This window comes from Leucopleurus acutus (assembly GCF_964270905.1).
Source record: "Leucopleurus acutus genome assembly, chromosome: 2".
Lineage (NCBI taxonomy): Eukaryota > Metazoa > Chordata > Mammalia > Artiodactyla > Delphinidae > Leucopleurus > Leucopleurus acutus.
This window is the reverse complement of record NC_139143.1, coordinates 139,131,635-139,149,976: the sequence shown is the minus strand read 5'-3', so window position 1 is coordinate 139,149,976 and position 18,342 is coordinate 139,131,635. Positions and strand designations below refer to the sequence as shown.

The window sequence follows — 18,342 nt, the reverse complement described above, 5'->3', positions numbered from 1 at the left end:
ATAAGGGGAAAACGCATTTAATACACCTAACCTAGCGAACACTGTAGCTCAGCTTAGCTTACCTATAAGAGTACTTACTTTACCCTGCAGTTGGGCCAATTCATCTAACACAAAGCCTATTTTATACTAAAGTGTTGAATGTCTCATGCAATTTATTGAATACTGTACTGAAAGTGAAAAACAGAATGGTTGTATGGATACAGAGTGGTTCCACGTGTATTGGTAGTTTACCCTCCTGATCAAGTGGCTGACTGGGAGCTGGGGCTGGGTTTGCTGTCACAGCTCAGCATCTCCAGTGTACAGAGTACCTACTGCATATTGCTAGCCCAGGAAAAGATCAAAAATCAAAATTAGAAGTATGGCTGGCTTCTACTGAATGCTTATTGCTTTCGCACCATCATAAAGCGGAAAAATCCTAAGTTGGAACCTTCCCAAGTCTTCTAAGTCCGGCTGTCCCTACTCTATTTTTCCCACTCTGCCTCAAGTCCTTGCCCTGTGACCCGGTCCCTACCCCAAGCTCTGCTCTTCCACTTATGGGAGGAGTTCCGGATTTCATTTTACAGCGGATGGGTTTACGAGGGGAGGGTAAATCACAGAGGCTCCACCCATCACACTGGAGGCCTAGGGGTGGGCGCTCCCCATTCCCCTCCCTCTCGGACCTGCAAGGAGGTGGGCTGGCCGCGAAGGGAGGGCCCTGTCCCCTGTCCCTTTAAGGAGGAGGGACGAGCACCGCTGAGAGAGCCTGCATTACCCCCGACCCGTCAGCGGCCTCCCCACACAGCAGCTGCAGCCACAACTCCGGTCGCCCCTCGCTTAGCAGAGTCCGCTCGGGCCCCAGGAAGCTAGTCGCCACCATGGTGAAGATCGTGACCGTTAAGACCAAGGCGTACCAAGACCAGAAGCCGGGCACGAGCGGGCTGCGGAAGCGGGTGAAGGTGTTTCAGAGCAGCGCCAACTATGCCGAGAATTTCATCCAGAGTATCATCTCCACCGTGGAGACGGCAAAGCGGCAGGAGGCCACCCTGGTGGTGGGCGGTGACGGCAGGTTCTACATGAAGGAGGCCATCCAGCTCATCGTCCGCATCGCCGCCGCCAACGGGGTAAGGAACGCGCCCGCTCCTCGGTCGCCCCCGTCGCCCGCCCGCCTTCTGCCTCACTCTTGCGGGGCCACTTCCGCGCGCGCCGCTTCAGTCTCCACCCCCACAATTCTCTGCGCTCGCTCTTCCTGGCCTAGCGGGCCGGGCAGAGGTGGCCCAGGGCCGGACAGTGGCCACGGGGCGCCGCAGAGCTGCTCTTCTGCCAGCTCCTCCCATCCCTTGTCGCCCCCCCGCCCCCGCGGGCGGGGAGGCGCGAGGCGAAGGGCAGGGCTTGACCTTGGGAGGCCCGCCCCTTCGCCTCCTGCGCCTCCCTTCTCTCTCCTCCTCCCTCCCTCCCCTCCCCCCGCCGCCGTCCAGGCCTCTGACCTTTACGTTAACCTTTTCTGCCGGTGAAGATGCAGTTACCGAGCAGAGTGCAGTCGCTTTAACCGGGAAAGGTTAGAGGCCGCCGCCTTGCTCAGAACCCCTTTGCATCCCGCCGGGTTGCCTGCTATTCTCGTCCGGGACTGGCGCTTCCCGCTGGCTGCGAGCTCAAGGCTTTGGGCACCCGCCCCGCTGGTGGTCAAGCGCTCAGTTCTGAGGAGGCGGTCGCAAAGTCCCTTTCCCCGTCCCCTAAGTTTGCTGGGACGGAGCTTCTGCCTCTGCCCTGGAGCGGCCTGGTTGCTGGGGGGGCAGGCTTTTGAAAACGGTAGTCTTTGCTCGGTGTTGCTACTGGATCTGTTCCACCGAGGGGGCTGGAGCTGAATTTCCATTAGAACAGAAACCACCTACCCAAGGGCGCTCTTGTGTAAGCAGTCGTGGCAGGCCAGGAAATTAACGCAATACCTTGGTTCTGCCACCACAGCTAAGGAACGTTAAATGAGTTAATGGGGCAGGTCCACTTAGGTGAAACCTTGAAGTAGACTTTTCAGTCAACCTGGTACGTTTGCGAAAATGCGGCTTTATAAAATAGGTAAATTGGGGTAATTGTTTACTCTTATAAAAAAGTTTTTTAACGAGTTTTTTTTTTCTTTGTATATTTACCATAAGATTTGACTTACACTCACCTCTTCTGGAACTCAGTAATACTTAGTAATATTTTTATCCATTTTAGCAGTACTTTATTTCTCTTATTAACATATTGAGTGCTATTTTGCCAAGCCCTGTGAAAAGTGCTTCCCTGCAGTATCTCATTTATCCTCCTGTAGCCTTATGAGGTAGATGCTATTATGGGCATCTTCAAGATGCCAATTAGAAAACTGAAGCTTAGGCAGGTTCAACAGGAACTCTAATGGCAGCACTGAGAATCTAGTATACACCTGCTAGTTCCAAGGACTTGAACAGTTTCTGGGAATGAAGAGACCCTGAGTCTAAAGATATATTTTCCAGCTGTCTCTCAAATCTAAACTGGGAACAATCTACATCTGCCTCTCTGGGTCAAACATTTATAAGCATCGGTGAGAGAAGATTGTCTGGATTTGTTTTCTTTATAATCCTGAGTTTTCAGACAACCTCACATTCCCTTGAAAGAAGAACGAAGAATGAACAAGAATGAACGAAGATACAATGTACTGTATCCCAGTACAGCTCTTGTTCATTTCCCTGTTATCACCTGTGTTGAATTTGCATTTCTTCAGCAAATACTGAGCCTATACTATGTTAGAGAAATGGGTGGAATAAAAAGATGATTTAGAAGCAAGATTTGTCCTTAAGGGGCTTACAGCATAGTGGGAATTTAAGGGGTCCAACTGGAAAACTGTCCATTTGAGAGTAGCGTGGGGTGGAAGAAAAGAATTGGTTAAGACTAAAAATATATGTTCTTAAAACCTCGTCACCCTTTTGCTTCTACCCTGTTGCTTTCCCCGCCCCCTTTTAGCCAATCTTTGTAAAGGTTGTGTGCATTCACCATCACAGATTTCTTAACTCCCGTTCACTCACCGCCTTACTGCAGTCTGGCTTCTGTTTATTCCACCACTCCACTGACGTTGCTCTTGCCAAGGTTACTGATGACTTTCTGGTTGCTAAATCCATTGCACGCTGTTTAAGCCTTATCTTATCTGAGCTGCCTGTTGCATTTGGCACTGCTGACTTCGTACTCATTAAAAATTCTCATTCCCTTGCCTTGGTCACTGTCTCCCGATTCTACTCACACTATTTGAGAGTTCCTTCATGGACTGCTTACTCTACCCACATCCTAGCTATTCCCTAGGTTTCCATCCTCAGCTCACTGTTCTCTGATTTGATTCTCTCTCTCTCTCATCCCTCACCAGGGATTTAAATATGCTGCTCTTTCTCTTCTGGTGCAATCCAGATAGCATCTTCAGAAAGCGTTTCCCAGCAGCCCCTGTCTGCCACTCTTCTCCCTTAACTGACCTTTCCCCATAGATACCGCTAGAATAGATGAAATTGTCAGTTTACATGTGACACTCCCTCGTACCTAAGGCAATGCAGCATTCAATGAATCCTTGTTCTGTTGCCCTGAATTATGAAGTATATGGAAAATACTTCAAGTATATTCCAGCACTTAAAGCCAGCATATAGTTTATGACCCATACATTTATTCTCATTAAACATTTATTATGTGCTTACTTCTTATCAGTCATTGTACTTAGTACTTGGGATATAATACATTCCTGCCCTCAGTAAGTACATAGCCTAGAAGGGGAGGTAGACAGGAATAAGCAGACAGCACAGTGTGTTAGGTGTTGTGAGGGAGTTATGTGCCAGATGCTGAAGGGACAAGAGCATGGCAGGCTGTACTTGGGCGCGGAAGGGGAAGCGAAAAAGTTTTCACAGAGGGGTGGTAGCAGGATTGAGGCTTACAGGATGAGTTGGAGTTTCTAAGACGGATTTGTTGGGGGAGGAATTCTAGGCAGAAAGAATAAAAATCATAGGAGTTGGGGACAGTTCTCTTGGGCAAGTTATTCAATTTCTGATCCTTTTTCCCCCTTGTCTGTGAAGACAGGAAATGATAATATGTACGCAGTGAGTCTCTTGTGAGGATTAAATGAAACAACATATTTAAAAGTGCCTGGCAGCCGCTTTTCACCTGGAAACTGTTTGAATGACACTTGTAGGGAAACCTCAGGATGAGCCTGAGGGCAGGACTTTCTGTTATCAATGTTCTGCTAATATAGGGACACTAAGTTAATCATACCCAGCCTGAGGCACATATTAATGCCCACACCCCATAGATCTCAGCGTTGTCTCCTACCTTCCTCTTACCCTCAATGGCCCCAACCAAAATAGAGGGATACCTTGTTAGTCAGAACCCAGTTGGGTACAAGTGACAAAAACTTAGATTAGCCCAAGCGAAAAAGGAGGGAATTTGGGATACCTTCCAAATGCTCATTTACTGCTTAAAGCTTTACTCAGACTGGAGAGGGGGAAGGGTAAGCTGGGACGAAGTGAGAGAATGGCACTGACATATATACACTACCAAATGTAAAACAGATAGCTAGTGGGAAGCAGCCGCATAGCACAGGGAGATCAGCTTTGTGACCACCTAGAGGGGTGGGATAGGGAGGGTGGGAGGGAGACACAAGAGAGAGGGGATATGGGGATATATGTATACATATAGCTGATTCACTTTGTTATAAAGCAGAAACTAACACAACAATGTAAAGCAATTATACTCCAATAAAGATGTTAAAAAAAAAACCTTTACCCAGACTGAAGGTGTCCTCAGCCACTCCCTGCGGGAATCTAGTATTTGGAACACAGTCCTGGCATATCTGTGTTTGCTACTGTGTAACATCTCTTGCATTCCAGGAACAGAGGGGGCAATTCCCAGTCTCTTTTCCTGACTGTGAGTGTGGGCCAGGGACGCCTGAAATGTTTGCTGTAGTGAGAAAATAAAGCAGTATGTGTGGAAGTATCTTGTAAAATATAAAACATGAGGGGTTTTTAGTGTGGTTGCTTCCTGTAGAGCGTGAAACAATAGAGTTGGAGGATGGGGCTCTCTCCAACCAGCCTCTTCAACCTACTTCCTCAACATGCTCTACTCTCTCACATCTGGTTCCACCGGGAGCGTTCTTCTCGCCCCTTCACCTTCAGGTCTGGGTTTAGTTGGCACTTCTCTGCTCCCAATCCCTGAATCAGGTGCACCGCTTTTCTGCTCTCGTAGCCTGTCTTGCTCACCTCCATAACAGCGCTGACTGCATCTTATAGTGGTTGTTGGGTTGCTTGTCTGTAACCCACCTGGCCTCCAACACAAACCTTCTTGACTGTAGGTCTCAGGTGGATGAAGCCTGGGCTTGTCTGTTCTCTGCTTTATCCCAGGAGACCATTCAGATGAACTGCGAGTTCATCTTGAGCTCCCGCCAGTGTTTGTGGTCCTCACGCTGGTTGGTTTGGCCCCAGAATGGCTACTCACCCTGCTGATTAAGCCCGTGGGACTCACACAATGTAGTGACCATTTCAGCTCACTCTTTAGCAACACAGGTGTTTGTAAGCATATTAGAGCTCAGTATAAGAGACTAATATTTGGGCTTCCCTGGTGGCACAGTGGTTGAGAGTCCGCCTGCCGATGCAGGGGACATGGGTTCGTGCCCCGGTCCGGGAAGATCCCACATGCCGTGGAGCGGCTGGGCCCGTGAGCCATGGCCGCTGAGCCTGCGCGTCCGGAGCCTGTGCTCCGCAACGGGAGTGGCCAGAACAGTGAGAGGCCCGAGTACCGCAAAAAAAAAAAAAAAAAAAAAAAGACTAATATTTATTCAGAATCAAATCCTTACCCCCAGATCCTACCATGTGGTGACTCAGGAGGAAAGTTACCCCAAATCCTACCCCCAAATCCTTATCCCCAAATCCTACCAGGTAGTGTGACCTGGGAGGAAAGTACTCCTTGGGCAGAATCATTCACACTCAACAGCAGGCAAAAACAGATTCATGTATCAGTTGCCAAAATGAGCTGTACGGTATAATCTATAGGAAAACAGGATCTCACCCTCCCTGTATGCCACTAACAGCAGTTTAAAAGGAAGAGGCCAAACTTAACCCTGGGAAGATTTTTATAATGTATGGATAATCACATCAACCCTGGGGTGGTGGAAATTGATATTTCCCAATATCATTCTGGGGCCCTCTTGCAATCTCACATGACTCTTTTGTATATTAAAAGCTCTGAAAGTCCTACTTAACATTGCCCAATCCAGTTTTCCCAAGCTTTTAAGTAAGATATAACAATCCCTGAAACTGCTTGCTTTGGGATGTACTTATTTATGGAAAAGATCAACTGGATGAAATATCAGAAGACCAGAGTCCTGATTCCAGCTCCACCATTTCTAGCAGGTTGGACAAGTCAACCAAGTCTTTCTGTACCACCAGCTACCTGTCACGTTTCTTCTTTTCAGAAACACTTTGGGGCACTCATGAAGAGGAAAAAGGGAAGAAATTGTTTCCAGTACGAAAACGTAGTGTTCAAAGTGTTTCAGCCTCATTGGCCTGAGCTGACTGACATTCCTCACTGTATTTATTCAGGGCTTCCTTCACCTTTTCTATCTTGTGCCTCAGGGACTCATCTGAGTGGTGACTGGGATAAGCATTGGGAAGGGAGACTTCCAACAGTTGAAGTTAAAAAAGCAACAAAACCCTGAGGCAAAGGCAGCCCCTTTTCACCCTTTCCAAACATCCCCCCCACCCCTAGGGCTACCCCGTTTGTGGTCCATCCCGTTTGAGGACACCAGGTAAGAAAACTCTTCTCCAAATTCTCCCAACTGAAGGTAAGCCCTCGATTACTTGGCACACTCAGGAGCCATTTAAAATTTTTTTTTTATTTTTTAATTTGTGTGTGTGTGTGTGTGTGTGTGTGTGTGTTTTCACATCTTTATTGGAGTATAAATGCTTTACAATGTCGTGTTAGTTGCTGCTGTATAACAGAGTGAATCAGCTATATGCATACGTATATCCCCATATCTCCTCCCTCTCGCATCTCCCTCCCACCTTCCCTATCCCATCCCTCTAGGGGGTCACAATGCACCGAGCTGATCTCCCTGTGTTATCCCTGTGCTATGCGGCTGCTTCCCACTAGCCATCCACTTTACATTTGGTAGTGTATATACGTCAGTGCTTCAGTAGCCATTTTTAAAAGGTGATTCCCCACTTTAACCACAGCTCCAATGGCCACAGAATGGCTGGGTATGTCTGTGTCAAGTTCAAGGAAATTTATGGGAGAATGAATGGATCATAGAAACTTGCCTGCTTAACTTTCTTAGAGGTGTAGCCCACTCAAATCATTCTTCTGAAAGCTTTTCTGAAGTCTGAAGGGGTCCAGAATACATCACTGTGGCATAAAAACTATTTCGAGCTGAAGGCCTTTGAGAATAGGCATTTTTCTGAACCCCTTTCTCTGCCTAAAAGCAGAGCCTCCTCAGTTGTCATAAATCCCGTCCCTGGGAGAGAGTTTCTGGAAACCAAGGAAAATTGACTCAGCACCACACCTAAACAGACATTATCACAAAATTATAATATCCCCTACCCATTCCTTTAAGGCCCCATTTATCTTTCCTAAAAGTCCTTTGTTTCTCCAACACTGATAACCACAGTGAAAGTTCTCACCTAGATGGAGTTTAGAAGCCTGAAAACATTAGCTTTTATTTTTTGGCCTCTATGCTTTGTCCCTCCCCTGATTTCTCTGTCACTGATGGTCACTTTAAGACAGTAGGAAAAGCTAGGCTGGGTAAGAAGACAGTATCCTTAATGGGTTATTTGCTGGTAGGCTAGTTCCCACTGTGTGGCAGAGAATCCCAGGAAAGATTTAAGCCTTTTCTGCTACACCTGCTGCTTCATGGGTAGCTGCTTTAGCGTAGGTATACAAATGATCTTCATCTCAACTCTGCAGTGTACAAATTACTGGACTTGGGCAACATGGTGTACAAGCCACAAAGAAAACTTCCCTTAGCAGAACCATCACCTCCATTTCTGCTTGCGGGATGCCTAGTCCTTGCCTGAGCTCCTCTCTGTATTGTGGCAAGAAGCAGCCAACAAACACTCCTGTTCTGAATTCTCCTAACCATTTGCCTAGAGCTACAGGTTTGGTTGGCCCGTGGTCTGCCTTCCAGGGTAGTGGTGGTAAAAATTTTGCCATGGCCATAAAAAGTATGCCAATGCTGCATATTTTAGATTCTGTTTTGGTACAGAACACCAAATTTTATCATTAGTTAAAACGTAGGTTTTGGCTGCTATAGCAGAGTTCCAAAATAAGTTACTTAAAATAAAAGTTCATAGTAATAGGTTCAAGAGTATTACCCTTTCTGTAATAGACTGGGTGTGGGCAGTCCAGGCCTAGGGTGGGGGCTCCACTGCGTCAGAGGATGCATGTTTTTCCTTTGTTGCTCAGCCTTCCCCAGTGAATTGCCCTTATCTGCATAGTCCAACGTGGCTGCCTACCACCATATGGTCATTCCAGCCAACAGGAAGGGGAGAAAGAGGCACACCTTTCTCAGAGGCTGCATGTAATCGATTTCACTCCTGTTCCATTGGCTGAAACTTAGGTTAAGGCCTCCTCAAGCAGCAAGGGAGGCTGGGAAATACAGGTATGCCTCATTTTATTGCCCTTTGCTTTTTTGCACTTCACGTATATTGTATTTTTTGCAAATTGAAGATTTGTGGCAACTCTGTGATGAGTTTTTTTCCAGCAACATTTGCTCATTTCATGTCTTTGTGTCAAATTTTGGTAATTCTCGCAATATTTCCAACTTTTTCATCATTATTATATTTGTTATGTGATCAATGATCTTTGAAGTTGCTAGTGCAAAAAGATGATAACTCACTGAAGGCTCAGATGATGCTTAACATTTTATTTTACCAATAAAATATTTTAAAATTAAGGTATATACAATTTTTTTAGACATGATGCTATTGTACACTAAACAGACTGCAGAATAATGTAAACATAACTTTTATATGCACTGAGAAGCCAAAAAATTCGTATGACTTGCTTTATTTTGATATTCACTTTATTGCAGTTGTCTGGAACTCCAATATCTCTGAGGTATGCCTATATCGATGTTATTCTGGGTACTATGTGTTAGGCTAACACATAGGGGTGTCAGTCCAAATGAAGGGGAGTATTAATCTTGGGGAATACCCCACAGTCCTCATTATCATAAACATGCTTTCCAAATTTAGTGAAAACCACTCAGTCATTTTCAAGTGATAGATTTACAGAGGGAACATAAAGACCTAATTTTATATTGGTACCTAGATTTTTTTAAAAGACCTTGACTATCATTTATTCCAACTACAGGCTTAGAAAGGAACCTAGGCAACAATCATTCTCATTGTGGAGGACTTTTAAAATAAAACTATTTTATTGAGATATAATTCACACACCACACAATTTATCCATTTAAAGTGTACAACTCAGTATTTTTTAGTGTATTTACAGAGTTATGCAACCATCACCACAATCTGATTTTAAAATATTTCCATCACCCTAAAAGAAGCCCTGTGCATTAACAGTCAATCCTTCTTGCTCCCCTACACCTTCAGCCCTAAGCAGCCACTAACTCTACCTTAGGCCTCTATAAATTTGTATGGGTGGATTTTACACAGACTGAATGTCCAGTTTTGCTTGCCAGGCAGAAAAAATTATATTTGGCAGGCGAAGCCCTGAGAACGTGAGAAGCAAAGGCAAAGGGTCCGCCTCCAGAAGAGGGATTAGTGTCCTGTGCTTCTGTGCACATTGTCCGAGCATTGGAGATACAGGATCAAAATAATGTCCTCATTCTCAAGGAGCCTCTAGTTGAAGGAGGTAGATTGACACAAAAACAGACAATCACCACTAAGTTTTATAAGTGCTAATACCTGAGGGAAAAGAGATGGCTGTGGACGCTCAGAGCCGGGATGCCTGCCCCAGCTTGAGGCGGGGGTTATGTGTGGGAGGGGGTAGTGTGTCCAACGAAGCCTTTCTGCAGGAGATGAGTCTATTTTTCTCAGCACACTCCTTGTCCAAAGCCAACCAGGCTGTCAAAAAAAGGAGGAGAAATTTCTCCAGGAGAATAGCTTCTTCATTTTCATGAGTGTAAGCAATCAGATTTCTTTTTTTTAACAAACATATTTGAACTTATATATCCAAATTAGTATTGTACCCTGCCAAATCACCACTCTGGGAATCATACACTTATTCCAGTGATGCATCTAGTGCTCAAAGCATTTTGAAACTCCTCTACGGGAATTATTTTTCAGCTAGTCGGTTTATGGGTCACCTAGGGGAACCAGTCACATTATTTTATAGTCATGCCTCATTTTTCACCTAAAATGATGTAACAAGATTTGATTACCCACTTTATTCATTAGACATGGCTCCAACCAATTTTCTTCTCTTTCCAAAGTTCACATCTATTCTCAAAGGATGAAATTTGTTAAGACTGAAGACTTTCAAAGAAAGTACCACAGACGGTAAAAACAGCTGCCTGAAAAAGAGTTCCAGAAATGTTAGTGCAATGTCAGCATTGTTTGAATACGTACGTTGCTACCCAGGGTGCTTGTTTTGAAGGAGATAATATTAATTTAGATGAAAATACTCTGGTATAACTGTTGAAAATGAGTTACATTTTATACTGTTCAAGCACACTGCCCTGTCGAGAAGGTCTTAGAAGACAGTTCATGCTGAGGGAGATTGTGGCATTCCGCTTTCCTTCTGCAGTTTACCGCAGTGGGCTGGGGATCCAGTTCTCGTCCATCCTGGTAAGCATCTCAACATGCTTTGGTGCGTTTAGAAATTGTACACAGTAGAAAGTTTTGTGAAAGCCCAAGTAGACAAAATGACCCTGACCTTGGAAGGCAGTACTATCAGCTCAAAGCCACGAAAACCAGAAACCTAGGTGTTAAGCCTGTGTCCACCTCAACTCTGAGAGATCATCCCATGATTGCAAAGAGGCCAGAAAATGGAGCTGGGTTGGCATAACTGGATGGGGATGGGGAAAGATCTTTTGCTTTGGTAATAAAACTATTATGTTACACCGCCCCATGGGGACTTTGAAAGAAATGCGTTCTGTGGAGCCAAATGAAATCCATTTAAAAATGAAGCAAAAGGGAAATAAGTGTAGGAAACTCAGATGGAATTGGGAGTGAGGTTGCCTCCTGTCACAAAAGACAGCTGCCTCTCTGGGTTGGGCCATGCAGTTGGCGCCAAGCCCTCTGAGGTCCAATTCACTAGAAACATGCTTATCACACAGTTCACCATAGCCTTTCACCGTGTAAGTAGATTTGGTATAAAGAGAGTAAAAATATCTGCCTTAACGATTAATGTGAGAACAAAGTAAAATTTGTGAAGCACTCACCATAGTGCCTGACATTGGAAGTGTGTAGCTAGCAAACAGAAGATTCTGATGATTCTAATGATTACTATGATTATTCCAAACTCTGAAGCCAGTGGAGGGGCAGAGGGCAAGGTCTTCTATGTCTGTCACCTCCACTGCCTACATGTCCTATCCTGTCTCTGTCCATACGTTGTCCCTTGAATTTGATCTGTGAGGCAGAGGTTCACAGTTGCTTTAAGTGTCAGTCACAAGGCCGTTGATTTGAGGCCTTCACCTTACTGGAGTTATGAGCTAGCAGTGCGTAGTTGAAGATGGGTGTTTTGGGATGGATCTGTGGCATGGTTACCTGGCCCAGGCCACTGTCATGCTACAGATGGGAAGCTGCACGAAATGTGTGCAGGCATTACTGTGCACCTCCTGGACCACATGTATTTTCTCATTCAACACGCATTGCTGAGCACTCTTTAAGTGCCAGGCACTGTGTGAGATAGTTGCAGGTACAAAGATAAATAAGACAAAATCTTCATTCTCATACCAGGATTCATGCTGGTAGAGGAGAATCCATAAGTAGTTACAAAAATATGGTGTGAATACTAGTGTATTAGTTTCCTGTTGCTGCTGTGATAAATGACTCCAAACTGGGTGGCTTAAAACTACAGAAATTTATTTTCTTACTGTTCTGGAGACGAGAAGTCTGAAATCAAGGTGTTGGCAGGGTTGCACTCCCTCTGAATCTCCAGGGGAGAAGTTCAGGGAATCAAAGGATCACAGAGTCCCTCAACCCAACCTTGAAGGGGAAGGGAAGAATGAGGATGTTTTCTCTGCCCAGACAAGGTGATTTTTGAGGCAAGTGCAGGATGATGAAGAGGAATCAGGGAGACCTTAGCCGAGAGTGAAGTGAGGGTGGAGGCAGGGCACAGTTGCTGCTTTAATGCATATACCTAATACCGTGGTTGTCCTATTTAAAACTATACTGATGGTAATAATTGACGAGAAGATTCCAGTGCTCCATAATCCACACTGCTTCTGTAGACTTCTGACATAATGTCAAACGGAAGACAGGCCACTTGGTGGCTCCTTGCATCTTACTAGATAACTTTAGTTCATAGTGATGGGTTGGAATTGAAGATTTTGGTTCAAATCTCAGTTGTACCATTTACTGTGCAATATCATGTATTCTGCTTAACTGATATAAATCTCAGTTTTCACACTTGTAAAATGGAATCGATTCTAGTATCTGCCCTATTGGAGAGTTTTATGAGAATTAATTTAAATAATGGGCATACAAAGGTTTGGAGGACTCTAAGGTGCAGTCATTGGTGCAGAGAACTCCAGTCTCCGTCTCTGTCTTCACTGGCTTTCTTCCCTATGTGTCTGTCTCTGAATCTCCCTCTCCTTATAAAGACACCAGTGATTGGATTTATGGCCCATTCTAATCCAGTATGACCTTGTCTTAATTTGATCGCATCTGCAAAGACCCTTTTTCCAAATAAGGTCACATTCACAGGTATCTGGGGTTCAGAATTTAACATATCTTTTTTTTTTTTTGGTGGGATGCTCAGTTCAACACACAGCACCTGTGCTCTGTCTACCAAGTGCAGTGGGTTGTACAGGCATCAAAACTCATATACTTTGCACTTGCCCAATATCCCGATGAGAGTCACCTGGAATCTATTTCCTCTTAATTTTTTCCAAGTTCAAATGCACTTGATCATCCAAAGGAGCCATACAGCCTAAGCACCAGCTTTGGCGTTAAAATTGGTGTCGAAGCCTGCCTTCCGGTTTGTTAGTTGTGAGGCTTTGAGCGAGTCATTTATTCCCTAAGCCTCAGTTTCCTCATCTGTAAAATGGGGATTGTGAGGGTACCTATATCGCAGGGTTGTTATTAAATAAACCTGCCTGAGAACCTACATGTAATCCTTGTACCATGATAAGCCCTTTACATGATCTCCTTTTATCCTGTCAACAACTCTTAAGAAGTTGGTATTTAGACCTCTGTTTTACTGATGAGGAAATAGAGGGTAAGTGATTTGCCCAAGATCACCAAGATACTAAAAATTATCAAGAGTAAGGATGCAAACCTAGATTTCCACTATGCTGAATTCCTCAAGGTAGACATTTTTGATAGAGTTATCTAGAGCTGTAGTCTAGGGGGTCCCCGAATCTTTTATGTTGTGGTGCAACTTTTGATTTTCCAGAAGCCTTGTTCTCACTTAAATCTTAAAACCCAGTGAGAGTGTCCTGCCTCTGCCCACTTGGGCTACTGTTTATCCCAGGAATTCCCATAAATGGTGTAGAGTGGGAAAATGACCACATCTCTTTAGATCGCTGTTTTAAAAGCTATTGCATATTGTGTATTTGCCACATAATATACAATAAGAGGCAACACGGCATGATGGTTAAGAGGGTGGGTTCTGGAGCCAGATTCCCTGGGTCCAAAACCCATCTCCACAATTTCCCAGCTATTTGACCTTGGGCAGATGACATAACCAGTGTTCTTATACCTAAGATAGGGGCTGAGAATAATAGTATTGATCTCATAGGGTTGTTATAAAGATTAAGTGGGTTAATGCCTGTAAAGCTCTTGGAACACTGCCCAGCACATCGTCACCTACTGCAATTATCTCCTACTGTACAACAGCCTTTAAAGCAGTGTCGTCGTCCCTGTTTTACAAATAAGAAAAATGAGACCAGAAAGGCCATACACAGCCAGAAGCTGGCAAAGGCAGGATTCGGACCCAGGCCTGTCTGAAGTCCTCTGGTTAGAGCAGGGACTGTAGATTCCCCTTCCTCCACCTTTACCCTGGCCCATCGTAGGTGTTTAATCTATCCCACAGGCCGACCCAGAGCATTGATTCTCTCCTGCCTGGGCCCACGTGCTTTAGAGATCAGGGGTTGTGTTAGAAGGATGGGATCAGTCCTTCTCAGTATCTCTATTTTGGTAGTTTATATAACATTTACTGAGTGGCTACTCTACAGGCTGGCGTTGTGATAAGCACTTTACACGCCTTTCCTCATTTGCTGTCAGAACCTTTAAAGGAAGTTTTACTATCCCCATTTTACAGAAACTCAGACTCACAAAGACCCCATAGAAAAAGATGTCCCCTCTCTGTGGCCACCTTCATTCAGTTTCTTTACAGCTGGACATCCTAGTTTGGCCAGACCGTGCAATTGGAAAAATCCTTAGTGAGGAGACAGAATAATGTAACGTCTCTTCTTCTTAAAAGTCAAGAAATCTGGCACATTTTAATTATTTGACAGAGGGCCAATCACTGTCTGCCACAGAATTCCAAGGGACTTGATTCTCATTGTATTCCAGGTGAATGGTACCCCCCGAGAGTTGTGTAATGCTGCTCCAGGCAGGTAGCCCACCCATTCTGAGGCTGTAGGAAATCTTGCTTGTGATTCCATTTTCTAACACAAGAGGGAAGCATACAGCTATGAATGATTTGAAATAAAGCAATTCTTTATAGATAGACCTCTTTTTACCAAAGGATTTTAATACATAGTTCCTGGTAATAGCCAGAATATGGGACAATATTCTGCTAACTCCAAATGATTGTTCTTCACGGATTTAAACGAAAAAAAATTTAAGGATGCTCCAAAAAGGAAATAAGATAAAAATACATATAAAAATTTTATATAAACCATATTCATTGTTTTTTTAGGTCAGAATGATTGAATATTGGTGATTTCTTATTAAACAGGAGTCTTCTTGACATGTGCATTTTGTATGAAAGTAATTCCTAAGCCTTGAGCATCTTCAAGTTGGAGAGACTGTTTTTAGATTTAACCATACAAGCTAAGAATGGTATTTGTGGAGTGGGCAATGCCTTCCAAAAATTTTCTCTCTCCTCTGAACACTCAGAGCACCCTTGCAAGCTCCCAGATTTTACTCCTTTAAAAATGATTTATTGACTTATTAATCTCTCCTTTTAGATCAGGAGTTTGACAACTTGAGTCTGTCATCTTCCCGTGGTGCACAGTGCCTGATGATCTGAATGGAAAAAGTCAGTTTACATAGTTACTGTTGGACATATGGGTGTAAGCAGAGGGCCAACAGACTGGCAGATGCTAAAGGATGTACACGCTCCTAGGCAGCGGTTTTGTTTATTTTTAACTTCAAAATATGCTTCAGGAGTATTTTTTGAGCCTGGGATTCTGTACAACTCTAAGCAAACCATTTGGTCCTTGTAATTCTTCTGGCCTTGTACCTTTATAGTTTAATGTAGTTTCTCCTTTTCTTTAAAGGACACTTCCTAACTCTATTAAAACATATGTACTCATAGATAGCTATTAAACGCAGCTACATATTTTCAGATTGGTTCAGGGTAGTCATAAAAGCTAACTCTTATGTAGGACTCACAGGGCACTAGAACCAGCCAGTGCTAAGCTCTTTATACTTATTAACTCATTGTACCTTTATACAACAAACCTGTGCTGTAGGTACTATATCTTTCTTTTCTTAACTCTCTTTAAGAGATGCATTTTTTTAAAAATTGAGGTATAATCAACATATAACATTGTGTTAGCTTCAGGTGTACAAGCTAATGATTCTAGATTGCAATACTATGAAATGATCGCCACAGTAAGTCTAAGGAGGTGCTGTTATCAGTCCCCGTTTCAAAGATGAGAAAATGGGGGCGCCGAGAGGTTAAATACTTTGCCCAAGGTCTCCTTGCTGTTGGCTGAGGCTGCTCAAAGTGTGAAGGCAGGAGGTTTCTTTTCTTCCTCTTCTTGCCTGGATGGGACAGCAGGTGGAGCCTGCCTCAGAGCTGGCAAATGGAGGCCATGCACTGCAGAGCCCTGCTCAACACACTGAAGCGTGCAGGTGTGGCAAGTAATAGAAACCCAGTCTGACACACTGAGCCTCTAAGAGGACTGTATCGTAAGGCCAGAGGGTCTCCTGAAAGCCAAGGGCAGGGTGGGCCTCACTTGGGCCTCACAAGAGCCTGAGGCAAGAGGAGCCCAGGCAGCTAGCCTCTGTCTCTCTTCTCTGTTTATCTCAGCACATCTGCTTCATTTTCCTCTCTCTGCTGACTCCATTGTCGGTGTAAGTTGGTGCGGGGGGTGTGTGTGTGTGTGTGTGTGTGTGTGTGTGTGTGTGTGTGTGAGAGAGAGAGAGAGAGAGAGAGATCTTAGCTATATACTCAAACTCCTATGAATATTTCAAGTTTATAAATCAAATGTTTATTTACTTTTTACAGCCTTTGTCTAACAAGCAAAACTTTGAAAATATTCCCATTGTTCTCATATAATCTAATAATGATAACAGCAGATACTTGTGTAGGGTACCTTATGCCAGCAATGGTTTTAGAATTTTCTGTATATTACTTCATTCAGTCATGACTGCAACAATAAGTGAGATAGGGGGACTGTTGTTCTCCCCATTTTTACAGATGGGGCAATGTAAGCCCAAAGAGGTTAAGTAACTTGTCTGAGGTCACACAGCCAGTGACTGGCAGAACTGGGTTCCAACTCTTGTCAGTCTGGCCTTAGAATCCATTCCCTGAAATATTGCAGTAAACGCTCTGCATCTGATGATTTAAACATATAAGTATGGTGCATTCAAAGTTTTCTTGAATGATCCAATAATGTGTATAACTTTTATAAAATTCTCTTACTTGAAATCATAAGTCAAAATAAGTTACTCACCTATATCTTATAAATTGGAATCACAGGGCCGATCTATTAGATAAACCAATATCCCAGAGTCTCTTAATATACTTAAATATAGATTTTCTCCCAAGCTTATTGCAAAAATATTAATACTATGATTTATTATCTCTCTACTACGAGTTTGATTTACTTCATGTCTACACTTAATTCTAAATCTTTTTATGTTAAGAAGTGCCCAATCCCTGACTTTAAACTATATCACAAAACTACAGTAATCAAGACAGTATGGTACTGGTACAAAAACAGAAATATAGATCAATGGTACAGGATAGAATACCCAGAGATAAACCCACACACATATGGTCACCTAATTTATGACAAGGGAGGCAAGAACATACAGTGGAGAAAGGACAGCCTCTTCAGTAAGTGGTGCTGGGAAAACTGGACAGTTACATGTAAAAGAATGAAATTAGAATGGTACCTAACAACATACACAAAAATAAACTCCAAATGGATTAAAGAGCTAAATGTAAGACCAGACACTATAAAACTCTTAGAGGAAAACATAGGAAAAACACTCTGACATAAACTACAGCAATATCTTTTTTGACCCACCTCCTAGACAAAGGGAAATAAAAACAAAAATAAACAAATGGGACCTAATGAAACGTAAAAGCTTTTGCACAGCAAAGGAAACCATAAACAAGATGAAAAGACAACCCTCAGAATGGGAGAAAATATTTGCAAATGAAACAACAGACAAAGGATTAATCTCCAAAATATACAAACAGCTCATGGAGCTCAATATCAAAAAAACAAACAATCCAATTAAAAAATGGGCAGAAGACCTAAATAGACATTTCACCAAGGAAGACATACAGGTGGCCAAGAGGCACATGAAAATACGCTCACCATCACTAATTATTAGAGAAATGCAAATGAAAGCTACAATGAGGTATCACCTCTTGCCAGTCAGAATGGCTATTATCAAAAAATCTAGAAACAAAAAATGCTGGAAAGGGTGTAGTGAAAAGGGAACCCTCCTGCACTGTTGGTGGGAATGTAAATAGATACAACCACTATGGAAAACAGTATGGAGGTTCGTTAAAAAACTAAAAATAGAACTACCATATGACCCAGCAATCCCACTACTGGGCATATACCCTGAGAAAACCATAATTCAAAAAGAGACATGTACCACAACGTTCATTGAAGCTCTATTTACAATAGCCAGGACATGGAACCAACCTAAATGTCCATCGACAGATGAATGGATAAAGATGTGGCACATATATACAATGGAATATTACTCAGCCATAAAAAGAAAGAAAATTGAGTTATTTGTAGTGAGGTGGATGGACCTAGAGACTGTCATACAGAGTGAA

The 18,342-nt window shown here is 43.4% G+C and overlaps 1 protein-coding gene across 1 annotated transcript in view; it reads left to right on the top strand.

Moving 5' to 3' along the window:
- The first annotated feature begins 229 nt into the window (after positions 1 to 229).
- Positions 230 to 18,342, top strand: part of PGM1 (phosphoglucomutase 1) — a 58,430-nt gene continuing 40,317 nt past the window's right edge. The window contains exon 1 of the mRNA XM_082833545.1: positions 230 to 1,100. Within this exon, the coding sequence (XP_082689671.1) occupies positions 855 to 1,100 (246 nt within the window). The 5' untranslated portion in view covers positions 230 to 854. The remainder of the gene's footprint in view (positions 1,101 to 18,342) is intronic.